The 16,065-nt window shown below is 41.0% G+C and overlaps 1 protein-coding gene across 3 annotated transcripts; it reads left to right on the plus strand.

Moving 5' to 3' along the window:
• Nucleotides 1-10,823: 10,823 nt before the first annotated feature.
• On the plus strand, nt 10,824-14,681 carry LOC109706019 (probable E3 ubiquitin-protein ligase ARI7; the record flags this gene model as incomplete). Of its 3 annotated transcripts, none has more annotated exon segments than XM_020226823.1 (4): nt 10,824-10,948; nt 11,078-11,180; nt 13,901-13,986; nt 14,509-14,681. In XM_020226823.1, coding segments are annotated over 4 exon segments (447 nt in total), but the record flags the coding sequence as incomplete, so codon positions are not given.
• Nucleotides 14,682-16,065: the final 1,384 nt, after the last annotated feature.

The following is a 16,065-nucleotide window of genomic DNA, read 5'->3' on the forward strand; positions in this document are numbered from 1 at the left end:
TCCTCAGTCTGTCCAATACAAAAGCTAGAAACTCTCTCTTTGAACTTTGAGAGGGTGCGGCGCGAACTCGGCGAAAGTAAAATATCCTCGCCCAGGATCCTACTCCAGTCCCAATCGTTGCCTTCAAAACAATCCCGGACCAGAATAGGTTTTTGATCCCTCTGTGTGAACAGCTCTGGGAAGGCCGCTTGGAGAGTGGTATCCCCGCACCATCTGTCAAGCCAAAAATCAACCGATGTCCCATTACCCAGTAGATAGTTGGTCCCCCATTTGAAGATTTCCTTGGTGGCAAGCACCCCCTTCCACCAGTGTGAGGACGGGCGGAAACCTCTCCCCTCCCACAGCGGTCTTCTTCTTCGGTAGTACAGGTCTCGGATGAGCTTGATCCACGGCAAATTGGATGCAGTATGAAATCGCCACCACCATTTGACTAGGAGAGCCGTATTCATGACGGCTACATCTAGGATGCCTAAACCACCTGCCCGTTTGCTCAAACAGACATTTTTCCATGCGACCAGACACCCCCTGCCAGGGATGTCGCATTGACCACTCCAAAAGAAATCCCTGCGTAATGCTTCGATACGCTTGATGACCCATTTGGGTGCCTTAAACACTGTCATAAAGTACAGTGGCAGATTGGTGAGCACCGCATTGACAAGGATAAGTCTACCCCCCCTCGAGAGAAGTTTGGCCTGCCACCCATCTATTCTGTGCTGTAATTTCTGAACAACGCCTCTCCAGGCCTCCTTTGTGGGGGGTTTTGGTGAGAGGGGTAGACCTAGATACGTGGTGGGGAGGGAACCAACTTTACAATCGAGCAACTGCGCAAGTCTCTCCGCTTTGCCCTCAATCCGTCCTAGGTAGTAAAGCTCGGACTTTTCTCTGTTGATTTTCAACCCAGATGCCCACTCGAAGAGATTCCACATCAGTCGAATATTTCTCATATAACGTTTTCTAGCCACGGAGAAAAAGAACGTGTCGTCTGCGAACTGTGTAAGTGCCGTTAAACTCTCGTGTGAAGGGCCAATCCCCATGAAAAGGTTGTTTGAGATTGCCGTGCTGGACAATCTAGCGAGGCACTCCGCCACCAATAGGAACAGAAATAGTGAAAGTGGGTCTCCTTGACGTACCCCTCTCTTAGTTTTGATCCAGTTAGTGGCCTCACCGTTAACTAAAATGGCTACCTTAGCATTGCATACGCATTGTTTGATCCATTCACACCACTGCTCCTCGAATCCCCACCATTGTAGAATACTGAAGAGAAAGGGCCAGTAAATTCTGTCGTAGGCCTTTTCGAAGTCCACTTTTATGCCGACTCCCTCAGTAGCCTCCTTACATCCCCACCCAATAATTTCAGAGACTGTTACGTACGCATCGGTAATGTTTCTCCCTTTTAAGAAAGCAGATTGAGAGGGAGAGATTAACTTGTTCATAATAGCAGCTAGTCGATTAGCGAGGACCTTCGAAATGATCTTTTGGATTCCGTTTATAAGGCTGATAGGCCGGAACTCGTTGGCCCTTTCCGCCCCTTCTCTCTTAGGGATAAGACAGATGAAGGAGTAATCAAATGGAGTAGTCGAAATCGTACCTTCGTATAACTCTTGAAACACGTTGAGAATATCTTCCTTAAGGACATCCCAAAACGTTTGATAGAATCTTAAAGGGAAACCGTCAGGTCCTGGGGCTTTATCGCTACCAAGCTGGAAAACCGCATCTTTTATCTCGTCGACAGCGAACTCCTCCGTTAGTCGGCTCGTCATGGACGCCGACACCCGTCTAGAGGTAAAGAGTCTACTCCAGTCTCCGAAGGAATGCGGCGCTGTGTCGTCAGTCTTGAATAGCTGCTGAAAGTAGCGAAAGAAGTATTCCTTCTTACTCTCCTCGGATTGGTAAACACGACCATTGTCCGTAACGACTCCAATTCCATTGGCCCGCCTTCTCCCGTTAGCAACACAATGGAAATATTTCGTATTGTTATCCCCCTCTCGCAACCAGTGTTGGTTCGCTCTGGCTCTCCACATGGCAGCTTCATCGTTTAAGACCTCTCGTAGCTTATCTTTTAACTCCTCTCTTCTCGCGACTCCCTCCTCAGGCAACGTTCCAAGTTGCTCGGCTATATCAATCGTGTGTATTTCGTCCATAAGAAGGGTCTTATGATCTCGGATGCTATAGAACTCGTTCTTACACCATTCTTTAATCCTTTGTCGACAGTGTCTCAATTTCGCCGAAAAGGTGAGCACGGCTGAGCTTTTATTCCCTCCCTCGGCCCACCAACCAGGTACCTTGGATTGAAAGCCGTCATGATTAAGCCACGCTTCTTCAAATCGAAAGATTTTCTGCCTTCCCTTGGTATCTCGCTGAACCGACATCAGAATAGGCCAGTGGTCCGATGTAACACGGGGTAACGCTACGACCTTGGATAACGGAAATTCCTGATCCCATTCTGTAGAGATTAGGAATCGGTCGAGCCTTGCCATCGTCGGGTTCTTTTGCATGTTGGACCACGTGAAGGCTTGGTTCATCATCGGCGGATCTATAAGTGCCAGATCGCTTATAAGATTGTTAAAAAGCGTCATATTTCTAGTGCTCCAAATCTTCCCTTTCCGCTCCTCTTGTTTTCTGATGCAGTTGAAATCGCCACAAATGATCCAGCAGCCTTTGCAAGACGATTTCAGTTGCGCCACTTCTGCAAAAAACTCCTCCTTCCCGCCCCACGTCGCGGGCCCATAAACATTCGTGACGTAAAAATTAGTTCCAGACTTGGCATGCGAAAGTAGCACAGTAATCGAATATTTTCTCACTAGGACGTCGTGGCCTGTGAACAAACGCGAATTCCAACACGTGATGACTCCCCCCGATGTACCGTCGGATTCGAGATAAACACATTTGTTAAGGAAAGGACCACCGATACTACGCAAGAAGGAGTTAGACACAAAGTTCACTTTGGACTCTTGCAAACACACTATCCTATTACAGTGCTTGGAAATAACCGCCCTAACGGCGTTTCGCTTCGAAGAGCTGTTAAGCCCCCTGACATTCCAACAACACACACCTATCATATTAAAAACCTAAAGACACCTGAAACCCACCACCCAAAATGGTGCCCTAACCTCCTGCGAGGACCCCCCGTCTACGCACGCCGCGCCAGAAACTCCTCGAAATTCCTCGCCTCGGCTTCTCCTAGTCTCACACCACAGAGCATGCTCTTCCGCGCTAAGGATTTGGCAAACTGGCCTCCCCCACTCCCGTCGCCTCCCTCTCGCAGATTAGCCTTCCTGATCATGGCCCGCTGCAAGATAGGAGTCTTCCCGCCCACGGCCAAACGTAGGCTGCTTCTGGTACAGAAGGGCTCCGTTGACCCAGGCCTGAAAGCCTGAATGTCCAACACACTGCTCTGGTCCCCCCACTCCGCCTCCAAAACAGAACTCAGATCCTCCCCCTCCCCCACATTCGTGGGCCCTTCAGTAATTATCAAGGGCCCAATTTGCTGGAAGTTACGTTGACGTCCCCCTTCCACAACCACACCGCGTGGTACCTGACAATCAGAGCCACCAAACCCACTCGTGTCCACCAGCCCATGGGCCCCCCACAAGGCGAACTCGTCCCTTCCGAGTGACAGCCGGTGTCTCTCTAGTCCCCTCTTATCGAACTCAAGTCCCCAGCTAGTGGGTCCCAGGCATGGTCCAGGTGCAAGCTGGCAAACACGCGACCCCAAAATCACCCCACCGGAAGCTGACAAGAGCACACAACCAAAAGGCGTCAAAGGCCCCGGCTTCCAAGGAGAGATCTTCAGGTGACCTAAGGCAAAAAGTCCTCCAGCCTTGGAAGGTGTGCCAGACCCATCCAAAGGAGGGAAGAGAGAGAGTAGCCAGCTACCCTTAGAGCCATTGGCCCCTTCCATTTTCTCGTAACCACAGCACCCCAGCTTCTTTTCCCCAACTCTCGGTATCGGTGCCCTTCCTCTCTCGAGCTGCGCGCCTCCAGTGACCGTTGCGAGCGCCCCTGTGGCATCGGGCGAAGCGCCGCCCGACGCGCCCCCGACGAGCGTCGCGATCCGTCGCCTTGTGGGGGGCCAGCTACCCTTAAAGCCATTAGCCCCTTCCATTGACTAATTTAGCCAAGAGAGAGAGTAGCCAGCTACCCTTAAAGCCATTAGCCCCTTCCATTGACTAATTTAATGTTAGTTTACTTGTTTGTTACAACATAAATTGATTGACAACACAAACCTTGCAATGCACTTTTAATAAGGCAACTTTTTTTTTCTACTTTGTGAGAGAGAGAACGATAGCATGCTACAGGTTTTGTTCTTTTATTTATTTATTTATTTATTTTAGAAATGAATTTTGCTTAGCTTGAAATTGGAAGCAATTAGGCTTTGAACTTGAAATCTTGAGTATCAACTAAGTCCTTATTTGTGAATTATAAGTACTAACTGTTAAATATAAAAATGTTTAAACACCGTTCTCTAACAGCTTAAGCTTTTAGAGTACAACGGTTGTTTCACATGGTATCAGAGCAGGAGGTCCTGAGTTCGAGTTACGGGAGACTCCTAGCATATTAATTTCCTCCCCATTTAATTCAAGCCCACGTCATGAGTCGACAAAAAAAGTCTCGAGCCCTGACGTGAGGGGGAGTGTTAAATATAAAANTGTCACTCGGAAGGGACGAGTTCGCCTTGTGGGGGGCCCATGGGCTGGTGGACACGAGTGGGTTTGGTGGCTCTGATTGTCAGGTACCACGCGGTGTGGTTGTGGAAGGGGGATGTCAACGTAACTTCCAGCAAATTGGGCCCTTGACAATTACTGAAGGGCCCACGAATGTGGGGGAGGGGGAGGATCTGAGTTCTGTTTTGGAGGCGGAGTGGGGGGACCAGAGCAGTGTGTTGGAAATTCAGGGCCTGGGTCAACGGAGCCCCTCTGTACCAGAAGCAGCCTACGTTTGGCCGTGGGCGGGAAGACTCCTATCTTGCAGCGGGCCATGATCAGGAAGGCTAAGCAACTTCGCCCTCCTTTCCCTCTCGGTGTCCGTCATTAACTTCCTTCCTGAGTTCAATCGAAGTATCCTTGCCATACTGATGCAAAGCCATCCTGTCTTCAACTGGGCTCCGCTGCACCTTTGAAGCAGCTTCGCCATCCTCGTCTGCCGCGTCCACCCGAAGCAAAGGATTCCCTCTTAAATGGCCAGTACACAAAGTAAATCCTCTTAAAAGACCATTAGAACTCCCAGGCAAAAGGTCGTTCCCAATTCCCTGAGCAGGTGCAGGAAAAAACCCTCCATCAATGCCTTCAGCCACCTTAGCGAGCACCCCACCAACCTCATCTGCCCACACTAGAACCTTCTTAGCCTTCTTTCCCTTTCCCTTCCCCAGGTCCAGCTTCGCCATCAACAATGTTGATTTTTTTATTGTTTCGGGCTTGTTGTGTACGAGTTTCAACTACATTGCAATAAGTGCATGTATTTTGGACTAATGATGTATGTTGTATGACTAGTTGTATGTATTTTACATAATTTTGTTATTTATTTTTGGATTTATCAAGTATAATTTTAACTGTTATGTTGTCATAGTTTTTTAAGGTGGTGGTTGTATGTGTTTTACAATAACTAATATGTGTAACTATTGTAAATTATATATTTTTGTTTTGTAGTTATCATGTAATAAATATTTGTGCTTTATGTCATAAATACATATCAATCTTTAAGTGGGTAGTATACATATAATCACTATCAAGATTTGCTCAACCAATAGGTGCATTCGTAACTTAAGTACTTAGATTTGGACTCGCTCTGGAGTTCATTAGCATATATATAGAGAGAGAGTTGAGCCCGAATGCTAAGTAGCAATCGAGCTCCATTGCCATCAATTTATTTTTAATGATAGAACTTCCAAATCGACGATCGGCATGTTAAATATTATCTATACTATTTGAAGATTTAAAAATCAAATTTTAAATATTTTCGACATTATTGGCCTAATGATCAAAAAGTTTCAAAATTTATAATTTTAATGTTTGATATAAAATATTTTCTCGTTTAATGGTGCAAAGATATTCAAATCAATTAAATTTTGATTAAAAAATTTTCTAAATTATTTAGAATAAGATCTATACTCTTGATCTTAATTACAATACTCCTATCATCACTTTTTAAAAGATATTCATTTTCAGTTGTTTATTTTTATGTCTACGTGATAGACAAGAGAATAATATCGAAAAAATATAAAATTTAGTTTCTAGATGCTTCAAGTGATATAGATTATATTCAACGATGCCAATCGTCGATTTGAAAGCTCTATCATTGAAAACAAATAGGTGGCAATAAAGCTCATTTGCTACTAATTGCACTCTAGTTGAGCATACGCTCAAATGTATACGCATACACTAGTTGAGTGTACGTGCAAATACATCATATTTATCCAAAAATTATAATAATAATTTAATTCTTTTAACTACTATATTTTTATCCTAACTCAAATTTACATAGTTGCTTGCAGTAATAACTATATAATTTAATTTTTGTATATATATACGTTGAATATTTTTTATATTTTTCAAATTCTAACTAACCCAAACTTTAAGATGTGTTTTAAACTAAAAATATCAAATTTTTAACTCACATTTTACTCAAAATTTAAATTTAAATTTTGATCCAATTTAATTAAAATTTTTAATTGTTAATTCAAATTTGATTTTCAAAATAAAATCTAATTCACAATTTAAACTTAAATTTTAATTTTATTTTTAAAATTTTATAAATTTAAATTTAAATTATCAAATGACTAAGAATGATTTTGATTTAGTGGAGGATTAGGATGATGCGGTGCATCAGAGTCAAAAAGAAAACAATATTTAAATAAAAATAGAAAAAAATATCCAATAGAGACAAAAAGAAGAAATACAAAATTTTGTTTGATTACGTTATTTATTTGCATAAGAAAAGAAAAATGAGCCAAAATTCTTTTCTTACTAAAAAATTAGTCTGTCGATAGATTAAAATTCAAAATATATGATTTTGTATATAGTATAGATATATATATTATATATTTTTTTATAGGATACGAATACAATATATTAACTATCGAGATCCGACCCAATCCACGAGTTTGAGTTTTTCAAACAAATATGAGACTTTGGAAAGATAAATTTAAGAACAGATGTTTGTCAAGGCTACATATAAAAGATGAGAATGTTATAGGGATACATAGATAATTGCCTCCTCAATCCTCATTAAATTAGCTCCGCTTTTCCATATTGAACTCACTAAGTCATCTTGGAAAATTAAACACCCACGTCAACAAAGTGGGGAGTATTTTATGGTGACATTTTGGTGCAGCTTTGTATTGACCTATAAGTATTTGAACTAGGCTACTATACTATCGGTAGCACGGAGCGCTCCGTGCTACCAAGTTGTTTTTGATAATGCGGCTTTCAAATCGACGATCGGTTTCGTTAGACTTGATCTACACTATGAAAAGTATTTAGAAATTAAATTTCATAATTTTTCGATATCATTTACCTATCAAACAAGTAGTCTAAAATTGAACGGCTGAAAATAAAAATCTCATAAAAAATGATGATAAAAGATTTAAATTCAAGATCAAATATACTGATCTTACTCTAAATAGTGAAAATAATTTTTTATAAAATTTTCATCACATTTGGATTGTTTTACACCGTTAAACTCACAAACACACTACATCGGCCATTAAAATTATCAATTTTGAGATCTTTTGATCACTAGTCAAATGATATCGAAAAAATCTGAAATTTAGTTTCTAAATACTTTCAATAGTGTAGATCAAGTTTAACAGAGCTGATCGTCGATTTGGAAGCCGCATCATCGAAAACAACTTGGTAGCACGGAGCGCTCCGTGCTACCGATAGCATAGTAGCCGGACTCTAAGTATTTAGTAATTATATATGTTATGGAGAGGTGTCCAAAATACCCAATATTTTAAATCCGATCCCGACTTTTTTCAGGTCTGATTTGAACCTGATTAAAAATAGATAATATAAAGATAAAAAAATACTCATTTAAGTTTTGGTTATTGGTCTGAATATTTCATACTCTACCCGACTTGAATCCGATCCGGATCCATTCCTTTGGTAGATAGGGTCCGGTATAGTTTTCATATCATTATCCTGATCCAGACCTGGACCTCCGATAAAATACCCAACCATCAAAAATTAAAGCAAGGAAAAGAAATTGAAAAACTTATGAAAATTTAAAATTTTGATACTTATCTTTTCATTATACAGTTTCAGACTTATTGCATATGAGTTTTAATTACATTAAGAAAAGTGCATGTGCTTTGGACTTACAGCGTGCGCAAGTTGTGTGTGTTTTACATAATTATGTTATATGTCTTTGGGTTTATCATTATAATTTTAACTATTATGTAGTTGTATTTATTTGAGGCGGTGGTTGTATGTGTTTTAGAGTAATTAATATATGTATAATTATTTTAAATTTTAAATTTTTATTTTGCACTTGTCATGTAATGTATATTTGTTCTTGATGACGATAGACACACATACGGGTATCTATATTTGATCTAACTCCAGCCCTTATCCGATCTTTAAGTGGGTTGTATACAGGAAAGTAACTATCTAAACCATTCAAATAAATTAAATGAGTGCAGTAATAACTTAGGTATTCAAATTCGGACCGCCCTGAAGTTGAAAAGAATGGGTATATTTTTTTATATATTTTTTTTTCAGGTATGGGTTTAGTATATTAATTAACCGGACCCAATCCGATCCACAAATTTGAGTTATTTTATTAAAAAAAAAAGAGAGATTTTAAAAAGATGTAGTAAGAAAACATCTGTTTTTAAGGACTACATGGTGAAAATTTTGCAGGGATATATAGATAATTGTCTCTTTATTAAATTTGCTCTGGGATTTTCCACACTGGCGGAGTCAAGTCATCTTGGAAAATTAATTAAGCATCCTAGTCAACAAAGTGAAGTGGGGGAGTATTTTATGATGACATTTTGGTGCAAATTTTTACTGGCTTACTTTAGTCTATAAGCTTTAGAGATGCCCAAAATTTCCAATATTCTCAACCTGATCCAGATCAGATTCAGATCCTATCCGGATCCGATTCGGACCGGTTAAAAGTGGGTAGTATGTGGGGTAAAAAAAGTATCCGTTTAAGTTTTGGTTATTGGTCCGAATATCTTATACCCTATCCAATTTCGATCCAATCCGGACCCATTCCTTGAGTGGGTAAAGTTTGGACTAGTTTTCATATCTAGATCCTGACCCGAATTTGAATCCAGTAAAATACAGGACCATCAAAAGTTAAACAAAAAAAAAGAAAAAAAAAAATTTTGATACTTATTTTTTTTTTTTTGAGAAATTTGATACTTATCTTTTCATTATACTATTTTGGACTAGTTGCATATAAGTTTTAACTACATTATAACACATGCATGTGTTTTGAACTTATGGTGTATCTATTATAAATTTATATTTTTATTTTACACTCACCATATAATAAATATTTGTGCTTTATACAAAATATACATATAGAGGTATCTGTACTCAATTTAGACCCAACCCATATCAGATCCGTACCTAGGGATGTCACGGGTCGGATTCAGAGTAAATTTTCAAAAAACTAAATCTAAACCTAACTACCAAACCCGAAACCGAATCTAAACCCAATCCGACGGATTTTAAAAATCTATATCCAAACACGACCACGTCCGAATCTAAATTCGTCGAGTTTTCGTTTTTTATATTCATATCCAAAACTATATCCATTTAGAATCGAATAAATTCGTTCTTTTCGGATTTGGTTTCAGATAAAATTTTGAATATTCGTAAGTGTGGACATCCTTATCCATACTTGATCTTATGTGGGCAATCACTATTCAGATTCGTTCAAATAGACCCAATAGGTGCATTAATAACTTAAATACACTGATCGAGTTATGCCTGGAAGTTGAATAGGGTATATTTTTTTTACATATTTCCTTTTAGAATATGGGTATATATATATAGTATATTAATTAATTATTAAGACCCAACCCAATCTAAGGATTTGATTTTCTTTCAATTTTTATTTTGAAAATTTAGAAGATATATTTAGGAACAGATGTTTTTCAACGCAATGTGCAACAGGTGAGAATTTTAGAGGGATATATTGATATTTGTCTTTTTATTAAATTATCTTTTGGCTTTTCCATCTATATAATCTATATCTATATATCTATAACATACATGAATTCTCANGTTCGCCCCATTCCTTCTCTCAGTCACCGTACACCCTCCCATTCCTCTTCTCCTTAGTGGTCGTATACCCCCCATTCCTCTCGTCAGAAAAGTCCTTACCCTCTCCCATCTCCCTCACTCTTGCACTCTCCATCTTCACCCTCCTCCCTGCCTTTCTTCTCGCCCCTGCAGCCGCCCGGTACACCGTTCTCCTCGCCCCTTCCGCCTCTGCCGTCCTTTCTTTCTCCTCCGGCGCCGGTGCCGGCACACCACCTCTGTGAGAATCGTGGCTGAAACCAAGATAAAAGCTTTCCCTTTCCTTAAATTCAATGATAATGGGAAAACTTATATTAACTCAATGGGATTTTGTATTTGATGTAAGTAGGTTTCTTGCTTTTGTTCATATGATATGGCTAATTTTTTGTAGACTTAAACTGGTTGGTTTGGTTATGAACATGGAAACTGTTTGAGCTTGAAACTCCCTTTGGAGCTTATTATTAGTTTGCTATTGTCTTCTCTCTTTCATTGTGATTTTATTCTTTACTTGATTGTCTATATTCTACTTGGTTGCCACATTGTTATAATCTTCCTATTTTACCATCTCAGCACAATTACACTATTTTGAGTGAAGCTGATACAAGACAACGCCAAGAGGAGGACATAAGTAGAGTATCAACTGTACTCTCGATATCAAGATCAACAGCGTGTGTCCTTCTGCGCCATTATAATTGGTAAAAAATTTGCTCTTTGTCGAAAACTTGCCTTTGATTTTCAGAAGTTTATGTTGTTTATACAGTGTAATTATGTTCAACTGTGAAGTGCTTGCTTGGTATTGAGAATTTTATTATTTGGCTTCCCAGGAGTGTCAGTAAGGTTCATGATGAATGGTTTGCAGACGAAGAGAAGGCCCGGAAAGCTGTCGGTTTGTTGGAGCAGCCAGCGGATATGCCAAATGGTAGAGAAGTAAGTTTCTTTTACCAATGTTTTTATGCATGACCACATATTTATCTCCTTTGTGGAAAAGAATCACTGAGTAGATTTTGCACCCATCAATAACGTGATTGTGCTTGCTACAAATTCTTGCGTTTATGCCTGAGACCTGATTGGTTTTAGTGTTAAGATTTCCATAAAGGTGTCCTAATGAATAATATTCAAATCTGAATTTATCATAAATAAAGATAAATTCTTAATGAAATAGGATCGCTTGATATGATATGTTTTTCCCTTTTTTCATCTATTTAAATAAAGGGTACTAATCTTGCCACCTTTTTACATGCCTTGTGGTAAATAATTACCCAGATTATCTGAGGTTCAGATAATGAGGTTCACATTACATCCAAACTTCGGGAGTTTGGTATACGCTGGAATTGGTGGAGGTGCTCGAGTTCTTTGAGATCTAGAGATTTCGGTTCTCTTTGTGGAAGAAAAAGAGGGAAAGGAGAGCTTTTGGATGGTAAAAAATGATAAATCAATCTTTATCCAATAGAAAAGGAGATTTCGGTTTATGTTTTCTCAATCTTTATCCAATATTAATCAATCTTTATTATTTGATATTTTCAGGATGAACCAAAATGATAAAAGTTTTCTCGATTGAGTGATTTGGAACCGTTCATCATCTTTTTCGATGAAATGCCGATTGACTCTTATGCATCAATGCCAATTGACACTCATGGATCAATTATGCATCCTGTATATTTGGTTTTGATTGTTAAGGTATAAGAGGCAATGATGATAAAAATGATTCTTCCTTGAACAATGTTGATTTTGGAGGCTCCCTTACTTATTCAGGTTGATACAAATTCGAATCCCCTCTTATTTTCTTAGAATTTTGACATATAATTTAAGAGTTTTATGGCAAGGCAGCTTGGATGGCCTAAGCCAACCGTTGCAGCCATTTACTCTTAAAAATATTTTGGGAAGATGAGAGGATTTGCGGTTATATATCGTTATGATTAAGCAAAAGTATATTTGAGCCTCTATCATTTGCTCTATATTTCATCACACTTGCTTTGGTTAATTGTACATTATTCTTATTAGTACTACTGTTTATATTATATTTTGTTACTTTACCTGCCACAAAAAAGGGGTCAATTTTCTAAAAAGCCAAGCTCAAAGATTGTCGATTCAAGCTTATTTTGAAACTAAAAGAGCCTCCGAAATAAGTGGAACATTAAAGAGAGCAAATATTATGCTTTTAGTTTGAAAGTTCAAATTGACTTTTGCTTTTCTTTTTTTTTACTGGTAGATTTTGGTGAAGTTATGTGGTCTTTTTTCTCAAAGTGTTTGCTTTTCATTGCCGAGCTTGCTATGCTGTTTTCTACCTCTTAGTTGCTTGGTAGTATAGTTTTAATCTTTCAATCATCAAGATGTAAGAATTGCTATATATGACTTCTTAACAGTATGATGTTTCTTACATGCTTTGCTTCATAAGTCATGACTTTCTTCTCAGCTGGTATAGATTGGATAGTTAATTTTGTAATAAAACCACATAATTGTTTTATTGTAATTTGGCTATTTTCATAAGGTGCGTAGGATTTTATATAAATTTTGAATCGGGAATCCTAAGCGGGTACGATAGGGGCCTCCGCATTTTGCGCGAGCGGGGGCGTGCGGGCGAGCGGGCGCCGGCGCGCGGGCGCGAGCGGCGCGGGCGGGCGTGCCGACGAGGGCGGGCAAGGGCGCGGGCAGCCGAGCGTGCGGGCGCTGGTGCGGCGAGGGGATCCTAAAGGGGTACGGCAGCCTCCTCCGTGTTTTCCGCAAGCGGGGGCGGGTGCCAGCGCGCGGGCGCTGTGGCAGCGAACGAGCGAGGCGCTGGGCGAGGCGCTCCGCGTGGCGGGCAGGCGTGGGCGAGCCGCGTGGGCTAGGGCGGCGGCTCGCGGTGCTAGGGCACCAGCGAGGGGGCGCGAGCCGGTGCTCTCCGCGATCGGCGCGAATGGGCGAGCGGCAGGCTTCGGCGTGGATGCGGGCCGGCTCGCGAATGTGAGCCGGCGGCGAATGCGAGCCGGCGCGGGGGCGGAATTTTTTCCTTTTTTTTTCCCGCACGGATCCCTTACCTATACCCACCTCCATACTCCCCGTACGCCCCTCCATACCTCTCTCCCATGCTGCCACCCCATACCCTCCTCCATACCCCTCTCCATGGTGCCAGTACCTTTTTTTTTTTCTCTTTTTTTCGCATGCCTCCCTCACTCTCTTACCCTCACATAACCGCGACTCCTCCATCCTTTTCCTCCTCCCCGCCCCCTTTCTCCTCGCCCTATTTGCTGGCTATCGCAAGCGGGCGCAAGCGGGCGGCATGAGCGGGGGCGGGCGGGAGAGCGGGCGCCGACGCGGACGCGAGCTCGCGCGGGGCGGGTTTTTTTTTTCTTTTTTTTTGTGTAAACTTATAATTTGGCCGGCAGGGCCATCTCCGGCTCCCTCTTCTCCATCCTCTGCCTTCTCCCTGTCCACTTCCTCATCGCCTTCTGCGTTGCCTAGCACCGCCTCCGCCGCTGCTGGGTTCAAGGAGGCAAAACCCTCTCAAAACGTTATCTCTCTCTATGGCGCGTGGTGGTGGTGCAGGCGATGGCAGCGGAAAGTGAATGAGTTGTGATGTGCTTAGGTTATCCAGATTTCTTATTAAGTTTATGTTTGAGAGCAAATGATTCTTGCTGATTTCATCTGGTCATGTTTTGATTACTTAGGTCGGAACTTTGCAGAGCATACTCCAGCAATCCGATCCACATCGGCGGGAAAGCCATCAGTTTCTGTTCGTCCAGCATCAACCATCGTACTGTTTAGTGCTTAGAATTTAGTATATACGATGTCTACAATTGTTTCACATGATATAATGCGGTGACAGGACAATACTGTGATTTTTGTAAATAGAAACTTTAGTGTGTATGTAGATGCCATACCAATTTGATTTTTGAAAAACCAGATTTATGATCACTTGATAATAGTTTTACTTTTGTTTTTAATTCCTGTTTGCTAAGCTGCGAAGTTTATCATATTTTAGAATACAATGCTAACATGATTAAACAATAAACAGTTGCATAGTTTATCACTCAGGTTCGTATTGCGGTTTACTGTATAGGGCAATTATCACGATTCAGGGAATTTTAGCAACTTTGAACCTGACTGAGATAGATGCTGGCTAAATGGATTGCTATTTAGTTATATTATTTTAGTAGCTGCTATAATTAAAAGATTTATTTCAACAATTCATTTCAATATCATTGTTGTATCCTGAAATATGTGTTTATTATTTACATGCTTTGCAACTGATTGCGTTTTTTTATCTTTTTCTGAGTTTATATAGGGTCGCCCATTATGGAGACCTTGCTACTACTACAACAACTACTAATACTACTACTACCTGGAGGCGGATGAGGGCGTCGATCTCGGCGTTGTGGTGGCAGAGGTGGGAGAGGAGGAGGTCATAGGCGAGAGGGGAGGGGGAGGAGCCCACCGCGGCGGAGGCGGCGGCGTNGATCTGGCTCTCGGCCGCGAGCTGCCGCACCTTCTCCTCCAGCTCCGCGTTGCGGCGCCGCGCGGCCTCCAGCTCCACCTCCTTCTCCCGCAGCCGCCCAGCAGCGCCCCGCAATGCCGCTTCCGCGCCTCCTCCAGCCCCGATCGGAGCCTCTCGTTCTGCAACAGACCAATCCATCGGTCGATACAATAATCAGAGACGCGATTCTAAGGATCGATAGGATGATGGACTAGGGTTTGTAGTTGATCACTGCTGCTGCTGCTGCTACTACTACCTGGAGGCGGACGAGGGCGTCGATCTCGGCGTTGTGGTGGCAGAGGTGGGAGAGGAGGAGGTCGTAGGCGAGAGGGGAGGGGGACGCGCGTCAAATCTGAAACTTCTATTATTGCTTTTGCTATTACTTTTTTTTTTTCTCTACTTCTTTTCTTTTTCTTTTTCTGCCTTTTATTATTGCGAATAAACAAAATTAGTACTGTTACACGTACTTTTCTTTTTTTTTTCCTAAATAGATTGGGTTGGCTATCTAAACAATTAGCTATTTGTGCCTGTGCAGTAAGGAACTGGAAATGAGTGCAATTTATATTCTTGCCTTGATATCTTGAAAATATATCAACACATTGATGTATTCTACACTAATTTGTTGCCGTGCTAATTCCTCTCTTTTTATATTCCTATAATTATAAACTTTCTCTTAATCTGACATTTTCTGTGACAATAGGAGCACCTATTATTGGTATTAACTGAAGTTGGGTGCTTTCTTTTGGGAATCCAAAGCAATTTTGCGCCTTCTTTGAACTTGGAGCAATTTCGGCTAGAGTATTGTGAGCGCCTTCTTCGTCTTCGAAGTATGAGATAAGGAGTTACCCTACTCTGAAGATTCTACGAGATGGTGGCAAGCACATTCAAGATTACAAAGGTTCTCGAAATGCTGATGGTTTTGTTGAGTATTTGAAGAAGCAAGCTGATCCTGCATCTGCTGAAATCAAATCTTGAGAGGATGCTGATAAATTTATCAGCGAGAAGAAGATCTATGTTGTAAGATCAATCTTCGGGCCTTTTGTTCCTTTTAACTCACTTTTGTATCACAAGAATACTATCTTTGGCTTATCCCAGTCTATGCTTTTATACGTTGGGGTATTCTCTGAGTTCTCTGGAGAGAAAAAAGTTAGTCAGTTTTTGTCCAAAACTTGCTACTACTTGGACGTAGTACTTCTCTCTTGGTTGGATAGGTGATTTTTGTTCAAATCTTGCTAATGCTCCCCCGTAGTGCTTTTCTCTTGGTTGGATTCATGAGGTTCTAAGTTAAGCTCTGATTAGCTATGAACTTGGAAAATTTTTTTGGCCTTCATTATATTCATTGAGCAATCTTTGTGTTAA

This window comes from Ananas comosus, unplaced genomic scaffold, assembly GCF_001540865.1.
Source record: "Ananas comosus cultivar F153 unplaced genomic scaffold, ASM154086v1, whole genome shotgun sequence".
Lineage (NCBI taxonomy): Eukaryota > Viridiplantae > Streptophyta > Magnoliopsida > Poales > Bromeliaceae > Ananas > Ananas comosus.